This window comes from Bipolaris oryzae (assembly GCF_000523455.1).
Source record: "Bipolaris oryzae ATCC 44560 unplaced genomic scaffold scaffold_19, whole genome shotgun sequence".
Taxonomy (NCBI): domain Eukaryota; kingdom Fungi; phylum Ascomycota; class Dothideomycetes; order Pleosporales; family Pleosporaceae; genus Bipolaris; species Bipolaris oryzae.
The window spans coordinates 1-12182 of NW_006911295.1; the positions used below are offsets into that span (position 1 = coordinate 1).

Below are 12182 nucleotides of genomic sequence, written 5' to 3' on the forward strand. Positions count from 1 at the left end.
CCCCCCCACACACACACCCGAACCCCCCACAATTCCCCGGTCGTGACGAGCATGCACGCATGCCTCGTAACCTCAGGTGTGTTCGTCTCGAGGCACATTTCGGTCGTATCGGGGCTAGTAGCTTTGGGGCGCGGAATAGTTAGTGCCGAGGATTAAGGGTCGATCGTCCCCGCCTTGCCCACCTGCTTTGCACGATCTGGGGTAAGTACATAAGTAAGCATAAGTAAGTGAGTGGTTAGTTAGGGATGTTTTTTTTTGGAAGATGGGGCATGGTGAGGAGTATGAATACGAAGGGGGGGATGATTCGCAGTTCAACAGCTTCTTAGGGCTTTTGTGCAGGTTAACTACTGATTTTGTTGTATTGGATTGATTTTGATTTGGATGGTACGATGACCTCTTTCTGCTGCCACCAAAAAAAAACAGTCGTAGGGAAAGGACTCGGTACGTACGTCAAATCGCGCCTTCTTCTCGCAACGAGCCACAACCTTTTTAAGAAAAACCACGCGATCAGACTTGGAAACTTGGAAACTTCTTTTAGTAACCTTTGTAGGTATGTAGTATTTACACTTTTTTGCCCCCCTAGCACAAACTGCGCCTAGTGTACTGATCCTTTTTAATTGAACACAACAGTCTTCTGCCCATTCAAAAACACACGCTTTTCACTCCACCATTTCACTGCCGCAGCGAGCACCTGGCTCTCGACATTGCTGCCCTCCTCGACAAGCTGCTTGGGACTCAACGCATGATCAACCCTTGCAACACGCTGCTCGATAATAGGACCTTCATCCAAATCCGCCGTGACAAAATGTGCAGTAGCCCCGATAATCTTGACGCCGCGCTCATAAGCCTGATGGTACGGCTTCGCACCCTTAAACGACGGCAAGAACGAGTGATGAATATTGATAATCTTCCCTGACATCTCCGTGCACAAGCGGGGGGATAAAACCTGCATGTAGCGCGCCAGCACCACAAGATCGATATTGTGCTGCTTGATGAGATCGAGAATCTGCGTCTCCTGCTGCTCCTTGGTATCCTTTGTCACAGGCAGATGGTGAAACTCGATGCCGTTGTTCTTGGCCAACTCGGCAAACTCGCCGTGGTTCGACACAATGAGCGGCACGTCGACTTTGAGCTGGCCCGACTTGACGCGGAACAAGAGATCGTTGAGGCAGTGCCCGATTTTCGACACCATGATAAGGACTTTGGGGTTGGCGTCTACGCGCCGGATTTGGTACGTCATACTCATTTCGGAGGCGAGCGTCGCCATGCTGGCTTGGAGTGCGGAGACGTCTGAGGCATGGCCAAAGTGCACGCGCATGAAGAAGGTCTTGGAGTCTGGGTCGGAGAATTGCTGCAGGTCCAGAATCGTGAGGTTTTCCTTTGCTAGCAGGCCTGTCACGGCGTAGACGATTCCGGCCTTGTCAGGGCATGAAAGCGTGAGGTAGTGGTCGTCGCCTGCCATTTTGGATGTTGAAATCCTTTCTGCGGAACCGAGTTGTTGAAGGCGAGGAACACTGCTTGCTAGAGAGCGTCTGTTGTTGCCAAAGTGTGACTGTTTTGTAGAAATTTTAGGACATGGGCTTTGCCGAGTTCGGATGACCTCGTTTGGTGCGTAATAGGTGGATGGCCGGACCGCACTTGCGCGGGTCAGCGTGTGGAGTGACCGTGGGTAGGTGCGCACTGAGCGTAGAAACATGTTCGCCCTGTTCGGTTCCATCTCCTTGCCTAAGGAGATTTGAGCGCGGAATGGCGAACCTTTTTTAAGCAGTGGTAAAGTTAACTTTCCAGTCAACGTGGCCGAACTCGGCCGGCCAATGGCATCTAGCGTTGTAATAGACGAAGGAACTCTGGCGCTTGTTAAAACTAGAGTCTGATTGAATATCTTTCGACTCTTGCATTCATACCAGGAGCAAGTTTTGTATGCTCCGAGTAACGGTTTGCTAAATTTCCTTTGTTTGGTAGGGACATACTCCATGCTCAATGGAATCGTTGATTGAATTATACGTCATCTCCCTTTGAGTCATATAGAAAGCGCGATTAATTCGAGATGTCCCTGGTGCAGATACATGCATGCTCCAAAGCGGTCCCAAATTTAATTCGTATCTCTACATTTCCTCACCGTAGTCTGATACTGCACTAGGAACTTTAACCTTCTCGGCACCCCTCGCGCATTGGTCTTATCTCTCGAGCACTTACCGATATACGATTAGTATAGCCATTTAGGCGAAGCCGGTGGCATGATATGTGTTAGATCAGCATCTTTCTTTATCAAGGTTTCTCTGGTATCTCTCAATACCCACCTTTCGTAAAAGTGAGACGTCATAGAAGCAAGTAAGTTGAGTGATCGCGAAGTGATGCCAAAATCATTGAATCATGAAGAATCACTCGGCGCATACTGGTAGAAGTCTAGAAACAGTTTCATGTGCTTTGAACGGTAAAACCGTATCTGCTTCCTTTCCATCATGGGAATCATTGCTACAAAGGCGCTCGTAAGTAGAAAGATAATTACATCTATTGTGGTTATTTCCGATGAACTCCTTATTCATACTACTGCCCAACAACTTTATGTCCATTAAGATCAAAATTTTTAGTACAATTTTGCTTGAACGGTAGTCAAACAAAAGTTCTTCACTTAGAGATCTAAAAAGGTAAGTTCATAATATGATGTTGAGACGATGAGCTCAAACTTTCTGTGAAAAGGCTTGCTTAGTTTATCACTAATTACACAAAGACTGGATGATGTTGTGCATTCCTGTTCCTGTTCATGATAATCTTTTAATTTGAGCATTGGCAAGCAAACTACTTGGCTTTGAGTAACATATGGCTCCACTCTGTATTGAATTCTTCCGAGACTGAACCATGATACTACACTTTGATTGTTCCTACTAGAGGATCACAGCACATATCCTCATAACATGACTTATATTCATACCATAATGTAATGGTGTCCCAACAGCCTACATTTCACTCCAAAGACCCTGGAAACATGGATATAAGACAACAGTGTCCCAAACGCCATCGCTATGCACAAAACTCGCGGAACAACAGCACAGATAGCCACCCTATTGTCGCTTCGCTATACACTATCCTCATCCTCTTCGTCGCTATCTTCTCTCTCCTCCCACCCTACCATGCGTCGAAGTACACGGTTCTCTTCTCCGAGCTCTTTGCAGCGTCCGCGCAAGCCTGCCTCCACCTCTCCCTGCATCCGTAGTGCATTCCTTGCATTTTCCGCTACACGACTAAGTCCCGCTTGCCATTCTGCGTGCTCGATCCGTAGACTCATAGATGTAGATCGTTCCTGCTCAAGCAGTGTTTGATAATGCTTGTGAAGTGCGAGGATCGAGGATGTTTGAGAATAAGCGTATGGGCGCAGCTTGTCAAGTAAAAGTGCCAGGGCGGATTCGTAGTCTGTAAGAAGAGCGGAGAGGGATGTGTTGGTTGCAGTGAGGGAAGCGATGGTCGATTGGGCTGTTGTGAGCTGGTTTTGGAGATGTGTCTGGGTCGCTGCTACAAAGAATGTTAGGATCGCATTTTGGTTGCTGTGAAATGGCAGCTAACATACCGTTGATCTCTCCATTCACTTCTCTCATACTCACACCATTCCCCCTCGGTACGGCACCACCGCCAACCTCTCCGCCCTCCTCCAAAGCAGCCCTTCCTTGTATCGCAGCAACCCCTTCTACAATACCCCTTGTCTGCGCCTTATTCTCCTCCAACAGCTGGCTCAACTGTTGAACCACAGCCCAGAGGTGGTTCATATCCGTCTGCTGACCACCGCTTGGCAGTCCGTTGACCATTGGAATACCGTTTTGGCCGCCGCCGTTCACTTGCGATCCTGCTATGCTGCCAGCTTGCGAGTGTGAGGGTGAGGGTGGTGGGCGCGATTGGTTATGTTGTTGTTGTTGTTGTTGTTGTTGCTGCTGCTGGGCCTGTTGTTGGGAGGACTCAAGGAAGGAATAGTTGTTCATGACGAAGTCAGGTGTTCGCGTGGAGGGGGGTCAGACTTGTGCAGATACCGGTTGGGTTTGGATTGGCGTGCGGCGTAGGCCGACGGCGTCGATAGACTTGCGGATAGCCACTTGTCTGATTGGGCTGGAAGACAGCGCCTCAGAATGAGCGCGTAAATGCGGCTGATAGTTGAGGCGACACTAAAATTCAGTGTCTGGTATGTATGCGGGGTGTCTTGCGGGGTCAAAGCGAGCATTCGTGTTGCGGCTTCGCGTTGGGGGTGGACAGGGTCTACCTAAGTCTTGCACGAAAACGCGCTAGTGGCTTGGCGGTATACAGAAGTATATGTGCTTCTATACAGTCAAAGCTACAACTGTAGGAGAGAAGTGAAGTTTTGGGAAAGAAGAGATTGCGATCAGGCGTTGTATTTTCAAAGGAAAGTCAACATGCAAATTTGTCGAAGATCAAGATTAGTTACCATTTAGTTCTGTCAAGACCAGTTGACTATTCAAACGCACACCTGCTCTAAATCAACATATCCAATCTCCATTGCATATTATCCAATTACAGAGTAGCTAGCGCGAATCTGGTATAAAAACGGTATTGTTGTACAGATGCTCATCGATCTGGCAATACATATCGCCTCTCGACACTCATCTCACGATCCGCTTCGTCCTCGCCCTCAAACCTGAGCCTCACAAGGTTCTCAACCGTATCTCCTTCCCTCCCACCATCTTCCTTTTTCACTTTGCTATCAGATTGTCTCCACGTAGCCACAACTTCCGCTTTGTAAAAGGTGGTTGTGCCTGGATAAAGAGCGAGTACGTTCTTGCCCTTGGGAAGGTCAGGCAGCGTCGTGTTAGAGGACTGGGGCGGAATTGGAATCAGATGATTGACCGAAGCTCGATATGGCGCGGATGGGGTTGGAGGATCTGGGTCGGCATCTATAATTTCATATCGACGCTGCTTGCCTTCGCCGATGACTGACGTCACGCGACAGAGGATACCTTCACCCTCAAAAGACATGGACGAGGAGGAGGATCGGTTTTTGGCGTTATTGCGGTAGAGAACCTCAGTCTGCGGGGTAAGGCGCGGTCGAACTTCTGGAATTTGTCAGCCCCCGTTGATATCGAGTATATGGGATGACGGCTATGTAGCGGATGCTAAACGGGAAAGTTACATGGTGGCATGAGCACACAGAAAAGAGGTATGAGATGGGACGAGGTGAAATTTTGAGCTTGCCTATCCGACTACAAACCTCGAACAAGCCGAAAGGAAAGATGCCAAAGTGGGTATCATCTGTCGTCTAGAAAGAACGCCGAAAGCGAAGGAGCTCAACGCTTGGTCTTGTATTTGATCTTGGGCTTGGGCTTGGAAGAAGGAAGAACCATCTTACCCTTACCCGAGTCATCCTTGTCGTCTTCCATCTTGACGCTGCCCTCTCTCGCAATGGGGACTGACCCTGCCCTGCTGCCACCAGACTTGGCAACCAGTCGGTCTTTCTGGCTGCTGATGATAACTTTGGGGCTAGGACCTCCGGGGCTATCTGCAGTCAGACTGTCGCGGTCATCGATGCTGTCGGTCAGCTTTCGCTTGCCCTGGCGGTCGCGCCCAGACTTCCCATGCCCAACGCTAGTAGATCGTGAAGCAGATGGCTGAGCTTCTTCAGAATTGCGCAAAGCGGCAAGGAGAGTCATTTGTGTATGAACGTCGTTACCACCTTCGATAGGCTGGAGGAGAGCTTGGACCTCTTCCACCTTGCGGATGTTGTCTCGTAAGAGGTCCTCCAAATCATCGTCAATGCGGGCTGAGCGTTCTTCTCCACGGTCTACTCATGTTAGTGCTGGTGCTGCCCCGCCAGCTGGTCTAAGCGTACCTGTACGAGCGGCCTGCTCTGCTTGGAGAGCAAGAATTTTTTCCTGGAGAAGATCTGATTCTTTCTGCGACACGTTAGTAGAGGGTGACAGCATGGGGTAGCTTGATGCGGTGTGGCGAAAGGAAGCATGAACGGCAGGGTATTGGGGCTTCACGCCCCGGAGCCATTCTGTCCACAAGGCTATCATAGGCCACTGAGCTTTCATCACGTCCGCCTCTCATCGTTGGTCATGAGCTTGGTATACATGGTGCTGGGTTGAGCACAGCCAATGTACTCTCGCGAGTCGCGTAGCTTGCGGGTTACATGGCGCGTTGTGAATACAGTCAAAAACTAGCGAACAAGAGTGCTGAGGATGCATTGATTGAGATGTCTCATACCATGAGCTGGTCAACCCTTCGGCCATCGGATTTGATCGAGTTCCAAATCACCCGCTCCTCGTCGAACTCCTCCTTGAGTTGGCCGCGAGGCCTGCTTCGAGCAGCCATATTGACGGAAGTTGTTCTCCGCCAGCTCCCCGGCACTTTCTGTGTTACCGGACGCGTTGCAGGCAGGTCATGTGGGAGCGGTGTGGTCTGGTGGAGGGAGAGTGAAAGAAGCGGGAAATGCAAACGAGAGCACGTGTAGTTGATTGCGATGCAGGGTGGGAGCCGCGCTAGCAACGGAAGAGGGGTAGGGTCTCCATGAGCTTAATCCGACCAGCCTTGTGACGATGCTTGCAGCTTGGGGGATGCCAATTAGCGGCACAAGTGGGCCTGCCAAAGATCCGGTGCCACGCATCACTTTCCTTGACCACAATCTACACACAATACAAGTCCTTGCCAAAATGCGGAACCCACTTATCAGATTAGAATGCGGTAAGCTGGAATTGAAAACAGGGAAAAAGAACACAAATTGATTGTCTTGCAGGCGTGAACAGCTACGACTGGGGTACGCAGCCCCGCATCATAATTCCATCAGCGGTATGCTGAACCAGCCCAGGGAAAGTCGGTAAAGACTCGGCCGCTGCAAAATTCCATGCTGCGACGGCTTCGGAATTCTCAATCGAAGAAGAGAAGCCGTACGCTGAGGTATGCAGTTAATACGGCATCATTGTCGATGCGTTGCTCACCGTTGTAGTTGTGGATGGGCACACACCCATCACTTCCCTCAAAAGATCTGGAGACGAAGCGAAGCCTCCTAGACCTCGTCCAAGAGAACCAAGCGTTGCTTTCCACCGAAATCGCTGAGCGATATGAGAACAAACTACCGTTCCTGTTCAAGGTCCTGTCCATAAACAAGGCCTTGAGCATACAGGCACATCCCAACAAGAAGCTTGCCGAGCAGTTGCATGCGAGCGACCCCAAGAACTACCCAGGTCGGTCTTCATACAGTACCCTTGAATTGATACTAACTCTGCCTTTCAGATGACAACCACAAGCCCGAAATGACCATTGCGGTCACACCGTTCGACGGACTCTGTGGCTTCCGTCCTCTTGCCGAAATTGCGCACTTCCTCAAGACCGTTCCTTCCCTACGCAAACTCGTCGGCGAAGAAGAAGCGACTAAATTCGAGGAGACTATCAAAGGAAAAGAGACGTCAGACAAGGAAGAAGATGTGCAGGCAAATAAGAAAGCTCTCCAGTCTGCCTTCACAAAACTCATGAACGCAGACAAGGACGCACTAGAATCCGCAAGCAAAGAACTCATCGAAGCCGCAAAGTCTGAGGGCGAAAACTTCGCCGGCGGCGGCCCACCCTCTAACACAGGTAAAGAACTCGCCGACCTCGTCATCCGTCTCGACTCTCAATTCCCCAGCGACATCGGCCTCTTCGTCCAGTTCTTCCTCAACTACGTCAAGCTCGACGTGGGCGAAGCCATGTTTCTCAAAGCAGACGACATCCATGCCTACCTTTCTGGTGACATCATCGAGTGCATGGCCAGCTCCGACAACGTGGTGCGCGCGGGCTTCACCCCGAAATTCAAGGACGTGGACAACCTCACCAAGATGCTGACGTACAGCTATGCCCCCATTAGCGAGCAGAAGATGGAGCCCAAGGATTATTCGCGTGTGAGGCTGAATGCGCCTGCATACAGTTCCAACTCGAGCAATATGCTGTATAACCCCCCGATCCCAGAGTTTGCAGTTGTGCGCACAGCGCTGAACCGGGTTGGCTCCAAGGCGACGTTTGATCCTATTGATGGACCCAGCATTATTCTCTGCACAAAGGGCAAGGGAACGATTAGTGTGGGGCCCAAAGAAGAAGAGCTGAGCGAGGGTTTCGTTTACTTTGTGGGAGCCACGGCCGAGGTGATCATCAAGAGCGATGTGGATGCCGAGGATGAGGAAGGCGCAGAAGGTCTTGTCACATTCAAGGCTTTCTGTGAGATTGAGGATGACAAGGGTAAGCTTTGAAGAATAGTCTCTTCAAGCACACATACGACTGATACGAACAAAGGGAATGATTGATGAAGTGCAATGTCATTGGGATCCTTAGAGTACATAGTTATCATAGGTATCTCCAGAAAAAATATCGCCGTCGCCATCGCCAGCCTATGACTCTATTAAGATGCCCAGCGTCTACATGCGCTCACCCTTAGAAACCGTCATCAATGCCCTTGCTCTTCTCCGCCGCGCGTCTTTCATCGTTGATAGGCCACCACCACTCATGTATTTCCAAAGAGCATTTACCAGGTGCCTCATCCCAAGGCTTCGGGCTCAAAATGTAATGCACATTCTTGACCTCTTCATCCTTCCATATCGCATCGTGTACACCTTTTGATCGCATTGTCTTGAGTGCATTGTAGGTATATGGCAGGGCGACCCAGCGCCCGTTGAATAGGTCACCGAGGAGAGACTGATCGGCGAAGTCATACGACATGGATGTTTCGTTGGCAAGTTGTTGTAGAATAAGGTCGTACGTAGCCTTTGAAGGGTTGACGACTTGTAGGCCTCCGTTGGGCATGCGAAGTCCGGCCGTGGAAGGTGCACCGGTTCTCTGCGCGGCCTCGGGGTCGCTATGTTGCGAAGTGAATGCGCAGTTTTCGGGAATCCTATTCCAATGTTAGTTCAATGGTTTGCGCGAGTTGTGGATATAGGGAGAGAGAGATGTACCAGTCCTTGGGGTAATGCGGCTTCTTGAGCGGATTGCACACACAGGCATGGCTCGCTGCAAATACCCTATCGCCTTTGCCTCCAGTACTTGGTGGGTCCAATTCCAGCTCCATTAGCTCATCCATGTTCTTCAGCACCAGCATGTCGCTGTCGAGCTGGACGACCCGGTCATACTCTTCCAACGAGAATGGCGTCAGTTTACTCCAGCAGTCGTAGAAGCGCGGGTCGTTGGTAAAGTCCTTGTTAACTGTGGGTAGCAGGTACTTGACATGCTGTTTGGGAATGCCGCGCTCATCGAGTGCCTTGTGACCTTCCGCGGGGAAGGTATCGGTGTATAGTGCGACGAGCGGGTATTTCGAGCCATGTTTCTTCAGGCTGTAATCGAGGGTGAGAAGGCCGGTCAGGTATGCCGTGTTAGTGATTAAGGTGGTCCATACTGAGATGTGTTATTTTTCACAATCATATGTGAGGTTTGGCCTAACATACCTTTCTTCGACTTCGTTCCCGCCTGTGTTGTACTAGGTGTTTCGGTCGTGTTCTGCATCGTGGACATGTATGCGTATTAGGCGCGTCAATGCAGCTGGCGCAATGTGTCAAGTTTTGATAAAAAGTCTATCGGATCAGTGACAAGATCGAATTGCGCCATCTTCGGTCTGTCTATGACTGCAGGTTTGTTTGGAGGGGTCGTGACAGCCGCTAATCCAAGTAGTAAATATCGTACCAATTCGGATAGCTTGGGACCCTGGGAATCGACGAACGGTCCGACCTTTGCCGATCTCCGGTCCCTCTCGAGATCGTCACCATAAGTGTATCGCGGACGCTTGTGCATTTCCGACTGCAGGCTGCCGACGTGCTGCACAAGATATGAGATGGGGATTAGCACACGTCGAGGTGCTGATGCTTTTCCACCGATATCTCCTCTTGGCCTTGTTCTTTGAGGCATGATTCTCATATTGTACTGGAGAATAGCGACGCGACAATGGCTACTACAGCGCTGAAACCCGCCGATATGAAGCCCGCAGCAACGGCTCTCATCGCGACCTCCGACGAACCTCAGAAGTCGCCCAAACATTACCGTGGCTTCGTAGCTGGTGTCTTCAGCGGCATTGCAAAGCTATCAGGTGTGACCGTCTGCACTTGTTGCTTACGTCCTTATCTAACAAGAGATAGTCGGTCACCCATTCGATACAGTGAAAGTGCGACTGCAAACGACAGAAAAGTCGCATTTTAGAGGTCCGGTGGATTGTCTCATGCAGACCTTACGAAAGGAGGGCTTCGCGGGATTGTACAAAGGCGCGACCCCGCCGTTGGTGGGGTGGATGTTTATGGACTCGATGTATGGCACTTTCGACCTAAGACTTGACAGATTGCTAATGGCGTATAGTATGTTAGGATCTCTCAGTGTATATCGCCGCGTTCTCAACGATCGTGTCTTCAATCCACCCTCGTCTGTGCGATTTGGCGAACAACAAGGCAAGCTCCCCATGTACGCCCATGGCATGGCGGGCACAATGGCAGGCTGGACAGTATCATTCATTGCAGCGCCGGTCGAACACATCAAAGCCCGTCTGCAGGTTCAATATGCAGCAGATAAGACAGCGCGCCTGTATTCTGGACCAATTGATTGTCTGAAGAAGATATACAAGGGCCATGGTGTAAAGGGTGTGTACCATGGTCTGAGCGCGACCTTGCTATTCCGCACATTTTTTTGTTTCTGGTGGGGGACGTACGACTTGTTCACGAAACAATTCCAGAAACACACAAATCTGTCGGCACCTGCAGTCAATTTCTGGGCAGGCGGTCTTTCGGCGCAGATATTTTGGTTGACGAGCTATCCCAGCGATGTGATCAAGCAACGCATCATGACAGATCCGCTGGACAATAGAAGGTTTCCCCGATGGAGAGACGCCGCTCAAACAGTGTACAAAGAAGGAGGGTGGAGGGGATACTGGCGCGGCTTTGTGCCATGCTTTTTACGTGCCTTTCCGGCCAATGCCATGGCTCTAGTGGCGTTTGAGGGTGTGATGAGGAGTCTGCCAGAATGAAGGGGAGAAAATAACTGAGTGGCAATGGAGCGTCTGAGCAATGAGAGAGTAGCTGCTGGATTGTAGCGGTGTATGCTGGCTTTGAGGAACACGATACCCATGATATATGTAAAAAATAGTCAAGCCGAAACACTTTTTGCTTATCTCGACCCACGCCAAACTCCACTGTTGGTTGCACTTTTTTTCTCTGTTACACGGCCGGAGTTAAGCTAGGCTCCTCGGCATTGCTGGCGTCGCCATTGATTCATGCATGGAATATCCATTGTGCCTGTTGAATCATGGCGTGTCCATGTCGAAGACGCGGTATTGACCAACGCCTCGCAGTTTTAGTATAGAGCTGATAGGGTTAGCTCGAAGGTTAATGCCTATGAGGTAATGGCCCAGCTTCGGTATAGGTGCTTGTTTGGACGTCTTCTCCGTGTGGAGCCGCACATGATGATATAAGACGTGTTTTTGGTTAGCGGGCGACATTGCTACTGCAGCGTAGCGGGTCGCAACGGCTGGAGCAGACGCAGGCATTACGACGGAGGCTCTGTGCGACTAGCCACGAAGGGGAAAGAAACAAAGACGCCGGTGTATCGGCAAGGCCGTGCAAGCAGAGCGGCGAGTCGACGGGGCGTGAAGAGCAGCGAGCGAATGGCTGGTGTAGGCGTACAGGCATTGAGGCGAACCATTGGCGTGTGTGGGGCAAAGGCCGTGGGCTCGGAGCGTGTACGGAAGTAGGGGTACATATGTATTGTATGTATATCTGTATGTACGTGTATGTACTACGGCATGTCTGTATAGGCAATCTCAGGAGTAGCGCCGCGTACCTGCATCTGCCGGCACACTGGCCACACAGGAACGGCGCACACGGGGGCCAGTATGTCGCAATCAAACGCAGGCACCCAAGCAGAGCAGAGGGCGGGGCCCCCTTTTTGCGTGCATTCGGGGCGCTGAAGATGGCGATGGTGGTGCGGCGAGAGAGAATGGATGGACCTGTCACGAACAAGGCCGTTGGGCGCGCACGGATGTTTCGTCGGCTGGAGGCTCTCTGGGATCTGCGGCCTGCTTGCCTCTGGTTTCACTCCTGACCGGCTTGAAACCTTCATTTTAGGCACACACACGCCCGCGTCCACGACGCCATATCTATCTCTCTCTCGCGCCCCGTCCCGTCTTGTGCCGTCCCCAGTATAGTCCTGTGTCTTTCTCTCTCCACCACCACCACCTCTTCCTCTTA

General features: G+C 50.9%; 6 protein-coding genes across 6 annotated transcripts; 2 read left to right on the forward strand and 4 right to left on the reverse strand.

The window, feature by feature from the left end:
- Positions 1-613: 613 nt before the first annotated feature.
- Positions 614-1462, reverse strand: COCMIDRAFT_2259 (uncharacterized protein; the record flags this gene model as incomplete). The annotated part of the gene is made up of 1 exon (XM_007686387.1): positions 614-1462. One exon carries the CDS (start codon positions 1460-1462, stop codon positions 614-616), a length of 849 nt encoding a protein of 282 aa, XP_007684577.1.
- Positions 1463-3076: 1614 nt separating this feature from the next.
- COCMIDRAFT_86302 (uncharacterized protein) lies at positions 3077-3971 on the reverse strand (the record flags this gene model as incomplete). Its single annotated transcript, XM_007686447.1, has 2 exons — positions 3077-3510; positions 3566-3971. 2 exons carry the CDS (start codon positions 3969-3971, stop codon positions 3077-3079), a joined length of 840 nt encoding a protein of 279 aa, XP_007684637.1.
- A 598-nt stretch (positions 3972-4569) lies between these two features.
- COCMIDRAFT_2261 (uncharacterized protein) lies at positions 4570-6312 on the reverse strand (the record flags this gene model as incomplete). Its single annotated transcript, XM_007686388.1, has 4 exons — positions 4570-5054; positions 5348-5779; positions 5828-5891; positions 6205-6312. The coding sequence occupies 4 exons, from the start codon at positions 6310-6312 to the stop codon at positions 4570-4572; spliced, it is 1089 nt and encodes a 362-aa protein (XP_007684578.1).
- A 338-nt stretch (positions 6313-6650) lies between these two features.
- Positions 6651-8219, forward strand: COCMIDRAFT_33673 (uncharacterized protein; the record flags this gene model as incomplete). The annotated part of the gene is made up of 5 exons (XM_007686426.1): positions 6651-6681; positions 6734-6754; positions 6806-6894; positions 6944-7181; positions 7231-8219. 5 exons carry the CDS (start codon positions 6651-6653, stop codon positions 8217-8219), a joined length of 1368 nt encoding a protein of 455 aa, XP_007684616.1.
- A 181-nt stretch (positions 8220-8400) lies between these two features.
- On the reverse strand, positions 8401-9462 carry COCMIDRAFT_33674 (glycosyltransferase family 8 protein; the record flags this gene model as incomplete). The annotated part of the gene is made up of 3 exons (XM_007686427.1): positions 8401-8857; positions 8919-9354; positions 9405-9462. The coding sequence occupies 3 exons, from the start codon at positions 9460-9462 to the stop codon at positions 8401-8403; spliced, it is 951 nt and encodes a 316-aa protein (XP_007684617.1).
- A 465-nt stretch (positions 9463-9927) lies between these two features.
- Positions 9928-10963, forward strand: COCMIDRAFT_86245 (uncharacterized protein; the record flags this gene model as incomplete). Its single annotated transcript, XM_007686448.1, has 3 exons — positions 9928-10039; positions 10089-10254; positions 10303-10963. 3 exons carry the CDS (start codon positions 9928-9930, stop codon positions 10961-10963), a joined length of 939 nt encoding a protein of 312 aa, XP_007684638.1.
- Positions 10964-12182: the final 1219 nt, after the last annotated feature.